The 12,886-nt window shown below is 57.8% G+C and overlaps 1 protein-coding gene across 3 annotated transcripts in view; it reads left to right on the forward strand.

Moving 5' to 3' along the window:
- Window positions 1-12,633, forward strand: part of CUX1 (cut like homeobox 1) — a 346,311-nt gene extending 333,678 nt beyond the window's left edge. The window contains exons 15-23 of one of the 3 annotated variants that reach the window (XM_033111157.1): window positions 3,403-3,530; window positions 4,187-4,253; window positions 4,990-5,102; window positions 8,126-8,242; window positions 9,252-9,335; window positions 9,934-9,990; window positions 10,412-10,492; window positions 11,277-11,341; window positions 11,593-12,626. In XM_033111157.1, coding sequence (XP_032967048.1) covers window positions 3,403-3,530; window positions 4,187-4,253; window positions 4,990-5,102; window positions 8,126-8,242; window positions 9,252-9,335; window positions 9,934-9,990; window positions 10,412-10,492; window positions 11,277-11,341; window positions 11,593-11,662 — 782 coding nt within the window. In that variant the 3' untranslated portion in view covers window positions 11,663-12,626. Of the gene's footprint in view, window positions 1-3,402; window positions 3,531-4,186; window positions 4,254-4,989; window positions 5,103-8,125; window positions 8,243-9,251; window positions 9,336-9,933; window positions 9,991-10,411; window positions 10,493-11,276; window positions 11,342-11,592 lie in introns of all 3 variants that reach the window. The other 2 variants (XM_033111156.1, XM_033111155.1) reach the window with 2 other exon arrangements.
- Window positions 12,634-12,886: the final 253 nt, after the last annotated feature.

Consider the following 12,886-nt stretch of genomic DNA (forward strand, 5'->3'; position numbering starts at 1 on the left):
CCGCCCAGGGACCTCTGCCACCTTTCAGAGACAAGCCGTTCTCCCCACCCCCTCGCGCTCACCACCATTGCCCTCCCTCTCCACAGGCTCCATTCCTCACGCTCCACCGTCCGGAAGACCCTCTCTCTTGAGGACGTCCCCTCACACCAGGCTCTGCCCTTTGTACAGCCTCGCCTGGCATCTGTCCAGAGTGGTCCCCGGTCCCTTTTTCACAGCCCTGCTGCTCCCCGCTCCACCATTACCGTGACCAAACTCTGCACCAGAGGACTCACTCCAGCCCGCCCCTCACTCAGCCTTTCTAGAGACACCGGTGACACTGCCAGTCCCTATTCAAGTTGGGGCCTTAAGACACTTCCTCTTGATTTCCATCCTGCTTCCTGCCCCCTCTTCTCTGGGTCTTTGCCCAGACACCCCTGAAAATGCTGCCATTCCCAAAGTTCTGCCCACGTCTTCCGCTGGGGGCTCAGCCAGCCCGGAGCCCCCCCAGCCTCCAGCCCCAGGCCCACCAGTCCCACCAGTCCAACTCCCCACACGCATCCCCTTACTGTTCCACTAGCTCATACTCACCAGAGCCAAACCCCGCTGCTGCTCACCCCGGCCCTATGTGGGGGCCAATTCCAGGCATGGAGAAGGCCCATCCCTCCTTCAGCAGTGCCCACACCATCAGTTTCCTGGCCTCATCCCATACCCACAGCGTGGAGCGACGGGCCACCGCTGGGATCCAGCTGGGCTCCGGACCACGTCCAGGCCCGGCTGCTGCAGCTTCATTCTCCCGCCTCTGCCCTGGGCCTTCCTTCCGTCTCACCCCCTCACCTCCACTGCCCGGCCTGCCCAGCCTCCTCCCTGTGCCTCACACACAGCCATCCTCCGTGTCTGCTGTGAGTTCATGCCAGCCAGCCCTCAGTTTCGCCCAGAGCCCCCTCTTCAGGGGTGGCCACCCCCAGCACTCAGCCTTGCACCCCCAGAGGTTGTGTTGGCCGCTAAGCCAGTGTCTGGGTGTCTTTGCAGCAGCAGCAGTGGCAGGCTGTCCAGGCCAGCTTAACAAAGCGGCCTGGTACCAGCTGTCTGGGGCAGCCTGTGATGGAGGGTTTGCTGTCAGGGCCCTTGCACATTCTCAGTGTCATATGTGTGCACGGGCACACATATGTGTCATGTGTGCACGGGCCGGGACCTGTGTGCCCACCCCTTAGTAGCGGGCAGACACAGATACCCAGGAAACCCAGCCCAGGCAACCCCACCCCGTCTCCCCCATGCCCACAGATGGCTCTGGGGACTGCAAGTCGCTTCTACCCCAGGGACCTGGTGGAGACCATTCTGGGTGACCATGAACTGGTGACATAAAATAAGCAGTCCAAGGAATCACCTCGCTGGCCTTTTATCCAACCCTCGTGCCGTGCTTGGATCCCCTCCACATTCGGCTGCATGCACACTTCCAGGGATGGGGGCTTACCCTGCTGGGCAGCCGTCCTCCTCTCCATAGATGTCCCCACCTCTGCCCTGTCCCTTCTGTCCCAGGGCCTCATCCCTGAGGTGGGTACTCACCTGAGCCTCCTCTGCGCCCCACACTCGCCATTCTCTGGGGGCCTGTCTACCCACCCCCACAGGCTCGGTCCCAGCACCGTTTTTGGACATGCTCCTGTTGGTGGCTGTCCCTGTGGACACCCAGTGCCCGGAACTAAACTTGTCCCCTCCCAACGTCCCTTTCCCGTATCTCACCACAACTTGTGTCCATCTTCCCTCCGAAGCGTGTGTGACGCAGCAAGGTGACCCTGCTCTTCAGTCTCATCCCGCATGCCAAGGACGAAGGACTCCATCCCCAGGCCAGAAGGTCATGGCATTTGGGGTCTCCCTGGGCCTTGCCTCCACAGGGTCTGCTTAAAGCTCTTGTAGGCCACCCAGGGCCTACCAGCTGAAGGGCACACCCCAACACTGCCACCCACAGGCCTTCCTCCATGATCTGGTCCTTCCCTTATGTCCAGCCTCTTCTCCCAGCCCCATGTCAGACCCCTCACTTCTGCCAGGAACACCTACCTTCTGGGTACAAAGAGGGGCTCAGTGATGTCTGAAGGAAGAAATCCATTCAGGGCCTGAACCGGTGGGGCCTTCCCCTGCTGTGAGGAAGGACTTGGACATAGCCAGTGTGGACACCCTGGGATTTACGGATAAAGTCTCTCTGTAAACGAGATCGTTTGTTCTGACCTGACTATTGGGAGGTATATAAAGGGCTTGGCGTGCCGCAGGAACCCAGGAGATGGAGCAGGTGGGGGGGAAGCCGCTGTCGCCACCCTGGCCTGGGGGCTGGGTCCCACCAAGCCTGGGTTAGCCAACTGGTTGGTCAGCAGGGTGCACGGTGAGGGGTGAATCCTCCAGGAAGGCTCAGGGGCTGTTCTGGCACTGGCCACAGCCTGGGGCCTTCGGGCATTTCTGAGGCCACAGTGCCCCCTGGTGGCTTTCGGTCCTCCCCAAAGGACAGCACCCTGTGCATCAGGCCTTAGGCCTCCTTCTGTGCTGCCCTGAGCAAGGTTTGTTGTCACCATTTTACAAATGAGGCCCAGACAAGGCAATTCATCTGCCCAGAGTCACACAGCCAACCAGAAGTAGGGCCAGGCCTCAAACGTGAGTGTGCCCGGCTCCCAGGCCACCACCGTCCTCCCTGCCAGCGGCCACTGAAGGCTCTCAATCTGGGCTGGGAAACTCCCCACCTTCCAAAGGGGCAGGAATGTCTCCACATGGAATTATTTTGCATTTGCTTTGTGGTAAATACACCTGGCACTTGGATGGGGGAGAGAGGGACAGAGCTATGGGTCACAGGATTCCCATCCCCACCCCATCGCCACCACTACCCTAGAGCCTGTTGGGTGGGGGGCTACGGTGTCAGCTCCAGAGGTGGGACCCCTCACTCCCCACCCCCTGCTGGGTCTGAAGGAAGCCTGCTCCCCACCACCACCTCCTGTACTTTTCCCCACCACTGCTACCCCCGAGCCCCCTCTGGTCATTGACCCAGGGCCTGGAAAAAACCTGGTGCTCATTGCATTCAGTCTCCTTGTCCTGCTCGACAGAGGCCAAGTGGGGCCTGGAGAGGGAAGGGGGCTAGCCAGGCTCACCCAGCTGGTCATGGCAGAGCCAGGGTGGACCCATTTCTCCTAAACCCCTGACCTGGGCTCCTGCCCCTACCAGGAGCATAGAGAGCTCTTGGGAGTGCCAGGAGTGCCCCTGACCCTGCTGGCGGCTCCAGTGATGGTCCTTTAGGCCATGGAAGGTGGAGAGGGCGTAGCTAGCACGCTACTACGGCTCCCTGGCCTCCTGCTTACTGAATTGGTGGTTGGAGAGGCAGAGGAGGGGAAAAGGCACCACCGGTCCCACCAGGCTCCCTCTGATGGCCACGTCTTCCTTTGGCTACAGGGCGCTGCGCAGAGCTGCAGGTCCACGTTACCGAGGCCGTGGCCACAGCGGCTGAGCAGAGGGAGCTGATTGCCCGCCTGGAGCAGGACCTCAGCACCATCCAGTCCATCCAGCGGCCTGACGCTGAGGTGAGCCCACCCTCTGCCCCCTCCCTGCCCCCACCCCTACTTGGGACTTCCTCTGGGTTTTGCCTGCTAACTTCACCCTGAAGGCCCAATTTGGGATGCCAGGCCACAAGCCAAAGAGGCAGGCTTCCTCGAGCTGGCATAAACCATCGTGTCCAGGCACTGGCTTGGACCTCTGCCCTGGGAACTCTGGGCAGAAGCAAGACCAGGATTACCCACCCAGCTCCCAGCAAGAGGACCTGAGTCCCCAAGATCATGGGAGGCTGGAGCCCAAAGAGCCCTTGAAGATCGTCACATCTCCCCCTCATTTTATAGATGAAGAAATGGGGCTTAGGGAGAGAACCAGGGCTGGCCCAGGGCACACAGCAGGCTGGTTGGCAGGGCCAGGGTCACCCAACCTCTGCTGGCCGTGAGGATGGAGTGGCCGGGTGAGAGCCCCACCACTGTGCTCTAGCCTCGGGGTGAATTCAGGGCCCAGCCTTCTCTTTGGTGGCCCATGCAAGACACCGTCTCCAGGCCCTCCTATGGCCACCGCAGTGCCTGTCCTGCAGCCAGGCCACCCCAACTGCTCCTTGCCCTCCATTTGCTTGGCACCTTGAAAGGGTGTGTTCAATGATGCATGTGCAGATGCGTCCCCTACTTCTTCCTCTCACCTGCAGGGTGCAGCTGAGCACGGCCTGGAGAAGATCCCGGAGCCCATCAAGGAGGCCACTGCTCTATTCTATGGTGAGGAGGAGCCGAGCTGCCCCACAGGGACAGCGATGGGCCCAGCAGGGGCGGGGAAGGGAGAAGAGGTAGCACAGCCAGAGCCATCGTCCCTAAAGAGCACCCCCACACACAGAGAAGGTCAGGGCGCTACCCCTAGCTGTGCAGCAACAACGTGAAATAGGGGTGAGCCCCCGCCTTGTCCTTCTAGGCGTTAGTCTGATACCTCCCCACACCTTGGGGCCTTGATGCCCTCAGTCCTGCCAGTGGCCTCTAGAGGGTGCTGGCCAGTTCCCCAGGGAGGCCTTGGCACGCAAATGCAGCCAGAGAGCTCAGTGCTGGAGGGGAGGCGGCCTCCTTGGGTGTTGAGGCTGGAACCTGGGGTGGGGGGGTACTCATGGCCTCCCAGTGCCCGCAATATACACTTTGTTCCCCTGGAGCTGGGGGCCCAGTCTGACAGATGCTCGGGTCCTTGACCCAAATACAGAGTAACGGGAGGGGGCTTCGGGGCCTGACCCTGAGACAGTTTGGGCAGGGCCTCCCCTCCCAGGGCCCCTATTTCATGCCACCCCCCACCCTGTTCCCCGGGCCCCCCTTCTCATTCCCTGACCTCTCAGTACCTTGTGCTCAGTCAGACTCTGTGCCTTCCACCCCATGGCACTTGGCCAGAGCTCCCTCGGGGTGGGGCCACCCAACCTGAGGGCTCACTGCCAGGCTCTGACTCCTGCTACCCAAGCCCCTCTCCCCTACCTCCTAGGACCCTCAGCACCTGCCAGTGGCACCCTCCCCGAGGGCCAGGTAGACTCTCTGCTCTCCATCATCTCCAGCCAGAGGGAACGCTTCCGGGCCCGGAACCAGGAGCTAGAGGCTGTGAGTCATGTGCTAACCTCCCCTACACTTCTTGGATCTGAGGACACAGTGTGGGACACAGAGGCTTGGGGGAGAAAGATGTGTCATAGACCATCAACTGCAGTGGGATTAGATTTGTTCTGTGTCGTCAAGGAGGGCTTCCTGGAGGAGGTTGTATCACACTGGGCTTTGAAAGAAGAATCAGATGCCCAAGGTAGAGGAGACTACTAGGTGAACAGAGAAAGGGGGCCAACCAGCCAGCAGGGAGTGCAGGTCATTCCAGGGCTGCAGTAAGAAGACAGAGTTGCCAGGTGAGTTCCCCAGAGCCAGGCTGAGGCACCCGCAAAGGATTTAAGCAAGGGGTGGAGGATAAGAAGGATCACTCGGGCGGCCACTTCAGGAAGGCTGGTCTGGGAAGATGACTGGGGAGTGGCCACCATAATCCAGGAAGAAACATACATCGGGGCAACTTGGAGAACCAGAGGGGCAGGTCAGAGAGAGGCAGTCGTTGGGCTAGATAAAGATGAACAGTCTAGAGAGGTTGAGGGTCTCTGTGGGTCTGGTGGCCTTCCTAGAGGGGCGCCGGGGGGGAAGGTGACCAGGCCAGTTGTGTCTTGGCTGTTAATGTGAGGTGCGACAATGTGGGCGTTGTTGCCACACGATGGTGACTCCAGCACCAGCCAGGTGTCTGTGGTCCTAGAAGTGGGGGGAACGAAGATGAGAGAGAGTCGGGGACAGAGTAAAAGAAGGGGGAGGACACTGTTTCTTTTAAAGCCTGCAGGGCGTCCCCACAGAGGGAGGGGACACTGGATCCACAGTGCGGAGGGCCTGGTGACAGACCGGGAGCATCCTGGCCTTGGGGACTTGACTGACCCCCATCCCACAGAGCTAGCCCAGGACCCTGGGATCACTCCCATGGGGAACAGGAGCCAGGAAGGTTTCCATCCTTCTCAAAGAGCCACTGCTTGAGCTGATGACAGAATTTCTAGATCCTTCCTCTCCAAACTCACAGTTCCCTCTATGGGGTTTCCAGGCTCAGAATGGGGAAGGCAGACATTCGCTGAGCACCCACGGTGGGCCAGGCCCAGTGCTGGTTCAGTGACAAGAGTGGGCCAGGTCCAATGAGACCCTCTGTGTCCTGGACTCCAGAGGCTTCAAATGGGGGACAGTCAGGGATGCTGCCTGCACAGCAGAGGACTGGGAACACACATGCCATCAGGGACTGGGCGCAGCCGTACTGTGGAATGCTTAAAAGAAGGCGTTCAAAATAGATTAAGTGGGAGAGGAAAAGTAAGGAAGTGTCATGCAGGGTGGCACGCGGGGTCTCTAGTCCTGCTCCCCACACAAGAACGCAGGACATAGTGAGGCCAAAAAGGAACACCCACGGAGCTATAGATAGGGGAGTCACACCACTATATTCTCACTGGCGGCTGGGTTGGAGACACAAGAAGCAGGAGCCACACTATCCACAGCCTGCCGTCCACTTCTCTGTCAACCAACCTCACTTGCTAACTGCAATCCGCTCTTGCTAGCTCAGCCCCCATCTTCTTGCTAGCTCCCATTTTTCTGCTAGCGTAGCCACAGCAGTTATATTAGTGGCCAACGGCTCACTGGTTACAGCTGATGGCCAACTAGCCACAGCTGATGGCCATCCAGTCACAGTTGATGGCTGTTTACTACCTGAGCCAGCACCTTCCTATGTGAGGCCGAGAGCCTGGAAACTGCACTCCTGGCTCTGTCCCCACAGGAAGGATTCTACCTTTTGCGTTAAAAATGTAGATTTTTGATCATGTGCTTTTAAAAATTTGTGGTGAAACACACATAAAATTTACCGTCGTAACCATTTTTAAGTGTGCAGTTCAGTGGCGTTAAGTACATTCACCTTGTTGTGTACTTATCACCACCATCCATGTCCAGAACTCTTTTCAACATCCTGAAACTCTATTCCCATTCACTTACTCCCCATTCCCCACTCCCCACAAGCCCTGGCGACCACCATTTTACTTTCTTTCTCTGAATTTGACTGTTCTAGATACCTCATATAAGTGGAATCAGTATCTGTCTTTGTGACTGGTTTTCACTTAGCTCAATATCTTCAAGGTCCATCCATGTTGTGGCGTGTGTCAGGATTTCCTTCTTTTATGGCTGAGGCATATTCTGTTGTTTGGATAGCCCACGTTTTGTTTATCCATCCATTTGTCAATGGACACTTGGGTTGTTCCCACCTCTTTGACTATTGTGAATAATACTGAGATGAACATGGGTGTACAAACATTTCTTCAAGAACTTGTGTTCAGTTCTGTGAGGTGATCCCCAGAAGTGGAATTACTGGATCATTTGGTCATTCTGTGTTTAATTTTTGGATGAATCATGATATTATCATGTCTTTTTTAGTCCTGGTTGAATTTTTAACAGTGTGAAGAAAACACCTATTTAAGCATTTGAATAAATTAAGAAATAAGATTCCATTTCAACTTGCCCCTAGATTGGCAAACATTAAAATCACATAGTGTATGATTCCATTTACATGAAGTGTCCAGAATAAGCAAATGCATAGAAACAGACAGTAGATTGGTGGTTGCCAGGGGATAGGGGACGAGGACATAGGGAGTGACTGCTGACAGGTTTGGGGTTTCTCCTTGGAGTGGTGAGATCTTCTGGAATTAGATGGTGGGGATAGTTGTGTAACATTGTGAAGACACTAAAAAAAACTGAATTGTACACTTAAAACTGGTGATATTTACGTTATATGAATTATATCTTGATAATAACTTTTTAAAGGCTGATAATACCATAAATAATACATGAAGAAACCTGACCCAAGAACTGTGACTTTTGCCTGAGGTGGGGGTCACAGCAGGAACAGGGGACTTCCCAGAGCTGGCAGCTGTGAGCAGAACCTAGAAGGTCAAGGAGATGGCCATAGACAAAGAAGGGTCTCCACGTAGACAGAGCAGTACCTGTGCCAGCAGGGAGGCGTATCCCCCATCCCCTCCACGGCTGGCCCTGCCTGCCTGCCCACCCGCTCACCTGCCTGCCTACAGGAGAACCGCATGGCCCAGCACACCATCCAAGCCCTGCAGAGTGAGCTGGACAGCCTGCGCGCAGACAACATCAAGCTCTTCGAGAAGATCAAATTTCTGCAGAGCTACCCTGGCCGGGTGAGTGCCCTCCTCAGTTTCAGGCAGGGCCAGTGACCTATTGGGCAGCGCTGGGCCATCCCCCTCCAGAAGCCATCCAGCGCCCTCTGCCTGCCAGCTGTCCTTCCTAAGAGGCCCCCACAGTGGGGCCCTGGTACAGGTTCATTCATCAGAACCAGCCAGGAGGTGGGTGGTAAGCTACTCCAAAAGGCAAGTGTCACGGACCCAGGCCCATGAGACTAGGTGACACCCCTGTGAAATGGAGTGATCCACTAGCTGACCCCAGAATGTGGGAATTTCACGCCAGGGGTATTGAGCATTCAGGAATTCAGGACAGGCCCTGGGGAATCTGTATGTTTTAAACTTACATTTTTTAAAAAACAATACCAGAAACCTACTCACTTCCTTCTGGGCCCCGAGGGCTGCCCCCCGGCTTCTCTTAGCCCCCAGGCCTCACAGGGGCCACCTTGTGCGAGGAAACCCTTCTGTGTGGTACAAGGGTGGGAATCAGTGACGCTTCCGGTGGGGTCTCCGTGGCACAGGACCCTGCACCACTAGCCCTACATTCCACCCGTTGGAGCCATTCTCCAGCCACCAGAGGGTGCCCAGACGCTGCAAACCAGTAATACTAGGTGGCTGGCTGGGGGGGGGGCGGTTCTCTCATCTTTCGGGTGTCTACCTGCACCCCACAGCCACCCTACACACTCCCAGCGAAGCCCCTCTACACCGACCTTCTTGCAGGGGGCCCAGCCATGTCTTCTCATACATTCTAGCCCCTGTCTGGGCTTTAGCTCCCCCTACCTGCCCTGAGGCACTGTGGCTCTGAGCCGTGGGAGACCTCTGACCCTGGACAGTGCCCATGGACACAAAGCACCAGCCATCTTCCTGCTGTCACTGGGGCCCGGTTCCCCACCTCCGCTGTGCTGATGAGGAAACTGAGGCTCCCTTGAGATCCTGCCAGCCTGCTATCCCTCAGCCCAAGCCTTCATGTTGGGCCCTCATGACTGGTCTCTCCGCTCTCCCCACACAGGGCAGTAGCAGCGATGACACAGAGCTGCGGTACTCATCCCAGTATGAGGAGCGCCTGGACCCCTTCTCCTCCTTCAGCAAGCGGGTGAGTGAGCCCGGCCGCCAGGAGAACCTACCCACTCAGCCGGCCTCGGCCTTCGCTCACTCCCCACTCCGCCAGCCCTGGTCTGTTCACCCAGGCCCAGCTTCACACTGCACCCCTCTTGCACCAGACACCAGGGCAGCCTGCACACCCACTTTGGTGCCGTGAAGTCCCAGGGTCCACCCCAGGCAGATCTAGAATGCCAGGAACACCTGCCTGATGGCTGTGTGAGGGTGTGTGACAGCGAATGGGATAAAACCAGGTGCACACTCTGGGGAGGACCCACAGACAGGCAAAGAGCTCCCTGTGTCAGGTGACCTGCAGTGGCCCCGCCTCCTTGAAACTCCCCTCCCCCCCCTCTCAGGCTGCGAAGCCCCGTCCCTAAAGACTTCCCCATAAGCTGAATGGGCTACCCCAGAGGGCAGGAGGCAGCCATCCAGGGGAGGAGCCTGGGACGTCACACTGAGTAGGACTGGGCTCCAGGGAGGACCCCGGCAGCCCCCTGGGGTTCTGCAGGAACAGTGGGTCAGAGTTCCTCCCTGCAGTGAGTTGGGTCTCTGGGACCCTTGGGATCCTCTTCTCATTGTCTCTCCCACCTCAGGAGCGGCAGCGGAAGTACCTGAGCCTGAGCCCCTGGGACAAGGCTACACTCAGCATGGTGAGTCCCTCCTCGGTGCCCACCTGAGACAGGCCTGAGCTCTGTCAGAGACACCAGTCCTGACAGGCCACCTCATCACCTGCCATCCAGCCTAGTCTGGAGAAGCCCCAGGGACCCCAGTGACTCCACACAGGCCCTACCAAGAGTGAGTGTGGGACCCAGAACAGGGTCCCTCCCCTCAGGGACAGCTCCTCTTGTAGCTCCATTCGTAGTAGTTTCTGGAATCGTGCTACAGGGGTGCCATTCTTTAGAATTCCTGTAGCCCAAGTTCCTGGCCTGTACAGTGGAATGGGAGCCAGCTGCCTGCCCTGCCCTCCCCTTGCTGCCCTGGGGCCCTCTCTGCAGCAGCCCCGGCAGCCTTGCAGGAGTGAGTGAAGCAAGGCCTGCCGCAGCCCCATTCCACTCTCTGCTTGCTCACCAGGGACGCCTGGTTCTCTCCAACAAGATGGCACGCACCATTGGCTTCTTCTACACCCTGTTCCTGCATTGCTTGGTCTTCCTGGTGAGTGTCCACGTGGGCAGCCAGGGATGCATTCAACAAGCTCCCCTGACCTCCAGGGGCAGAGGCGACCCTGGTACTGTGGCTTGGCACCCAGGCCATCCCCAAGCCCTTCTGTCTGCTCCTGGCCACTTCTCTCCCCTTCAAGGGCCTCAGCCCACCCTGGGGATGACAGCCAAGGGGCAGCAGCCCTGCCACTCCATGGAAGAGGCCTGGCTGACTCTATCCAGGGCCCTGTCTTAGAGGGGCGTGGTGGAGGGAAGGCCGCTGTGGGAGTCTGAGGCAGGTGGGAAAGAGTCTAACTTTACTAAGGGACAGCCAGGTGGGCTGCACAAAGAAGGGACATCTTGACCTGAATCTTCTCAGGTGCGGATAGACATTCCAGTTATTGGGCACAGCACGTGCAGAGACCTCATGATGCCTGTCAGGGGAGAGACTCTAAGGCACACCTACGCAGGGCTCCAGCCTCAGGAACCCTGCCCCAGCGAGGCCACACTCAACATGGCCCCTGAATGGTTAGCCTGGGCTCCCACTCTGACCCCAGGGCCCAGCGGGTCCTGGCCCTGGCAGCGGTATGCCCAGAAATGTCAGGGATGGCACCTCTATGTCCAGGCCTGTCTGACCATGTGTGAAACAGGCAGGCACGGAGCATTTCTAAGGCCCACCTGCCCTGGGGGCTGGGCCATGAGAACCTTGTAGTGCAGGGAGGCCAGGCCCAGGGGCTGCAGGGGCTGCAGGAGTGGCCATGAGGCAGGGCAGGCAGCTCATGGCGTCTCTTCCTGCACAGGTGCTCTACAAGCTGGCGTGGAGCGAGAGCATGGAGAGGGACTGTGCCACCTTCTGCGCCAAGAAGTGAGGATGCCCACTGAGCCCTAGCACGGCCCTACACTGAGCCCGCCCCCAGCACCACTGAGCTCCGCCTCTGTTCCCTGCCCCCCAGCCCTCCACCATTGCCCTCCACTCTGGTCCATCCCACAGCCCCCCACCAGCCCCCACTCTGTCACATGCTGCACACCCCCCAGAGGTCTTCATGCCCACACACGCACACACACACTTCTCTCCTTTTTACACTCGGCCACAGCAAAGGTTTCTGTGCCCCACAGGTTTGCCGACCACCTGCACAAGTTCCATGAGAATGACAACGGGGCAGCGGCCGGTGACTTGTGGCAGTGACGTTCCAGGTCCTCTCCCGCACAACAGTGATGGCTGCAGTACCCACCCCTGCTTATTTAGTGGCTTCTAATGACTTAGGCGTCCCTGGAGAATCTCCCATAGAAACTGCCTCTGTCCTGTACCCAATAGTGCCAGAGATCCCAGCTCCCCTTGAGCCCCCTTAAAAGAATATCTCAGCCACATCAGGCATCCGAGGTCCAGAAAGTCCCCAAGGCCCAGCCAGGTGAGCCAAAAGGGCCCTTTAACTCTATCTCAGGCTGTTGACTCAGCCTGGGCCCCGCCCACAGCCTGACCACTAGCCCTGGTGGCAGAGATGCTGTGACACCGAGCTCCCACTGATCCTGGCCGTGGTTAATCCAGTTGGGATCCACTGGGCCTCTCTAGTCCGGGCTCTGGGATCCCTTAGGGCTCCCCTAGGATCCACACCCCCCCAAGAGGTAAAGGGCCCTTCCTTGCAGGCCAATAGGCTTTGAGTCCAGCCCCCCAGCCTGCCTTTGTCACACCACACCCCACCCCAAGAAGCCCCAGAGGGCAGGATAGTTTATGTCACCCCCTCCCTGCTCTAAGACCCACCATGATTTTTGCTTTCTTCTTTAGCAAGATATTTTGGCTTCTAGGTGAAGAGTCTCCAGTAGCCCCTCCATGCCCTCGGCTCTGCAGACCCTACAACTGGTCTGAGGCCAGATGCTTCTCGGCCATGCAGAACATCCAGGCATGGCCAGCTTGGGGCCGCTGGCAGATCTTCCTAAGTTAGATTTGCACTTGCATGTTCAGCTTTGCACATTTTGAATAAACCAACAGTTGCAGCCACACTGGTGCTCACGCTCTGTGACCCTGAGGGTTCAGGAGGCTGGTGGGTACCTGCAGCAACACCCTGGGAGCTGGGGCTGGATCTTTCAGCTGCTCTGCTCATGTGGGGCACGGACCCCAGCAAATAGGCAGTCTCTGCCCCTTTTTCCATCCCCAAGAATTTCAGAGTGGGTCCAGAACTTTCTGAAACCTAAACCCACATTGTCTGCATTCTTGAGCAAACAACCCAATCAAAAGAGAAATCCATTCCTTTTTCTAAAAAAACTACTCATCAGACTGGTTGCATGTGTGACGTGTATTGGACGTGTGACCTCAGCTCCTGGGGAACCCCTGCTTCCTCTGTGTGCCCTGGAGCCATGCTCTCCATGTCCCTTTCTCTTGCGCCCCTGCTTGCCAGGCACTGTGGAGCCCATG

The sequence above is a fragment of the Rhinolophus ferrumequinum genome, chromosome 7, assembly GCF_004115265.2.
Source record: "Rhinolophus ferrumequinum isolate MPI-CBG mRhiFer1 chromosome 7, mRhiFer1_v1.p, whole genome shotgun sequence".
Lineage (NCBI taxonomy): Eukaryota > Metazoa > Chordata > Mammalia > Chiroptera > Rhinolophidae > Rhinolophus > Rhinolophus ferrumequinum.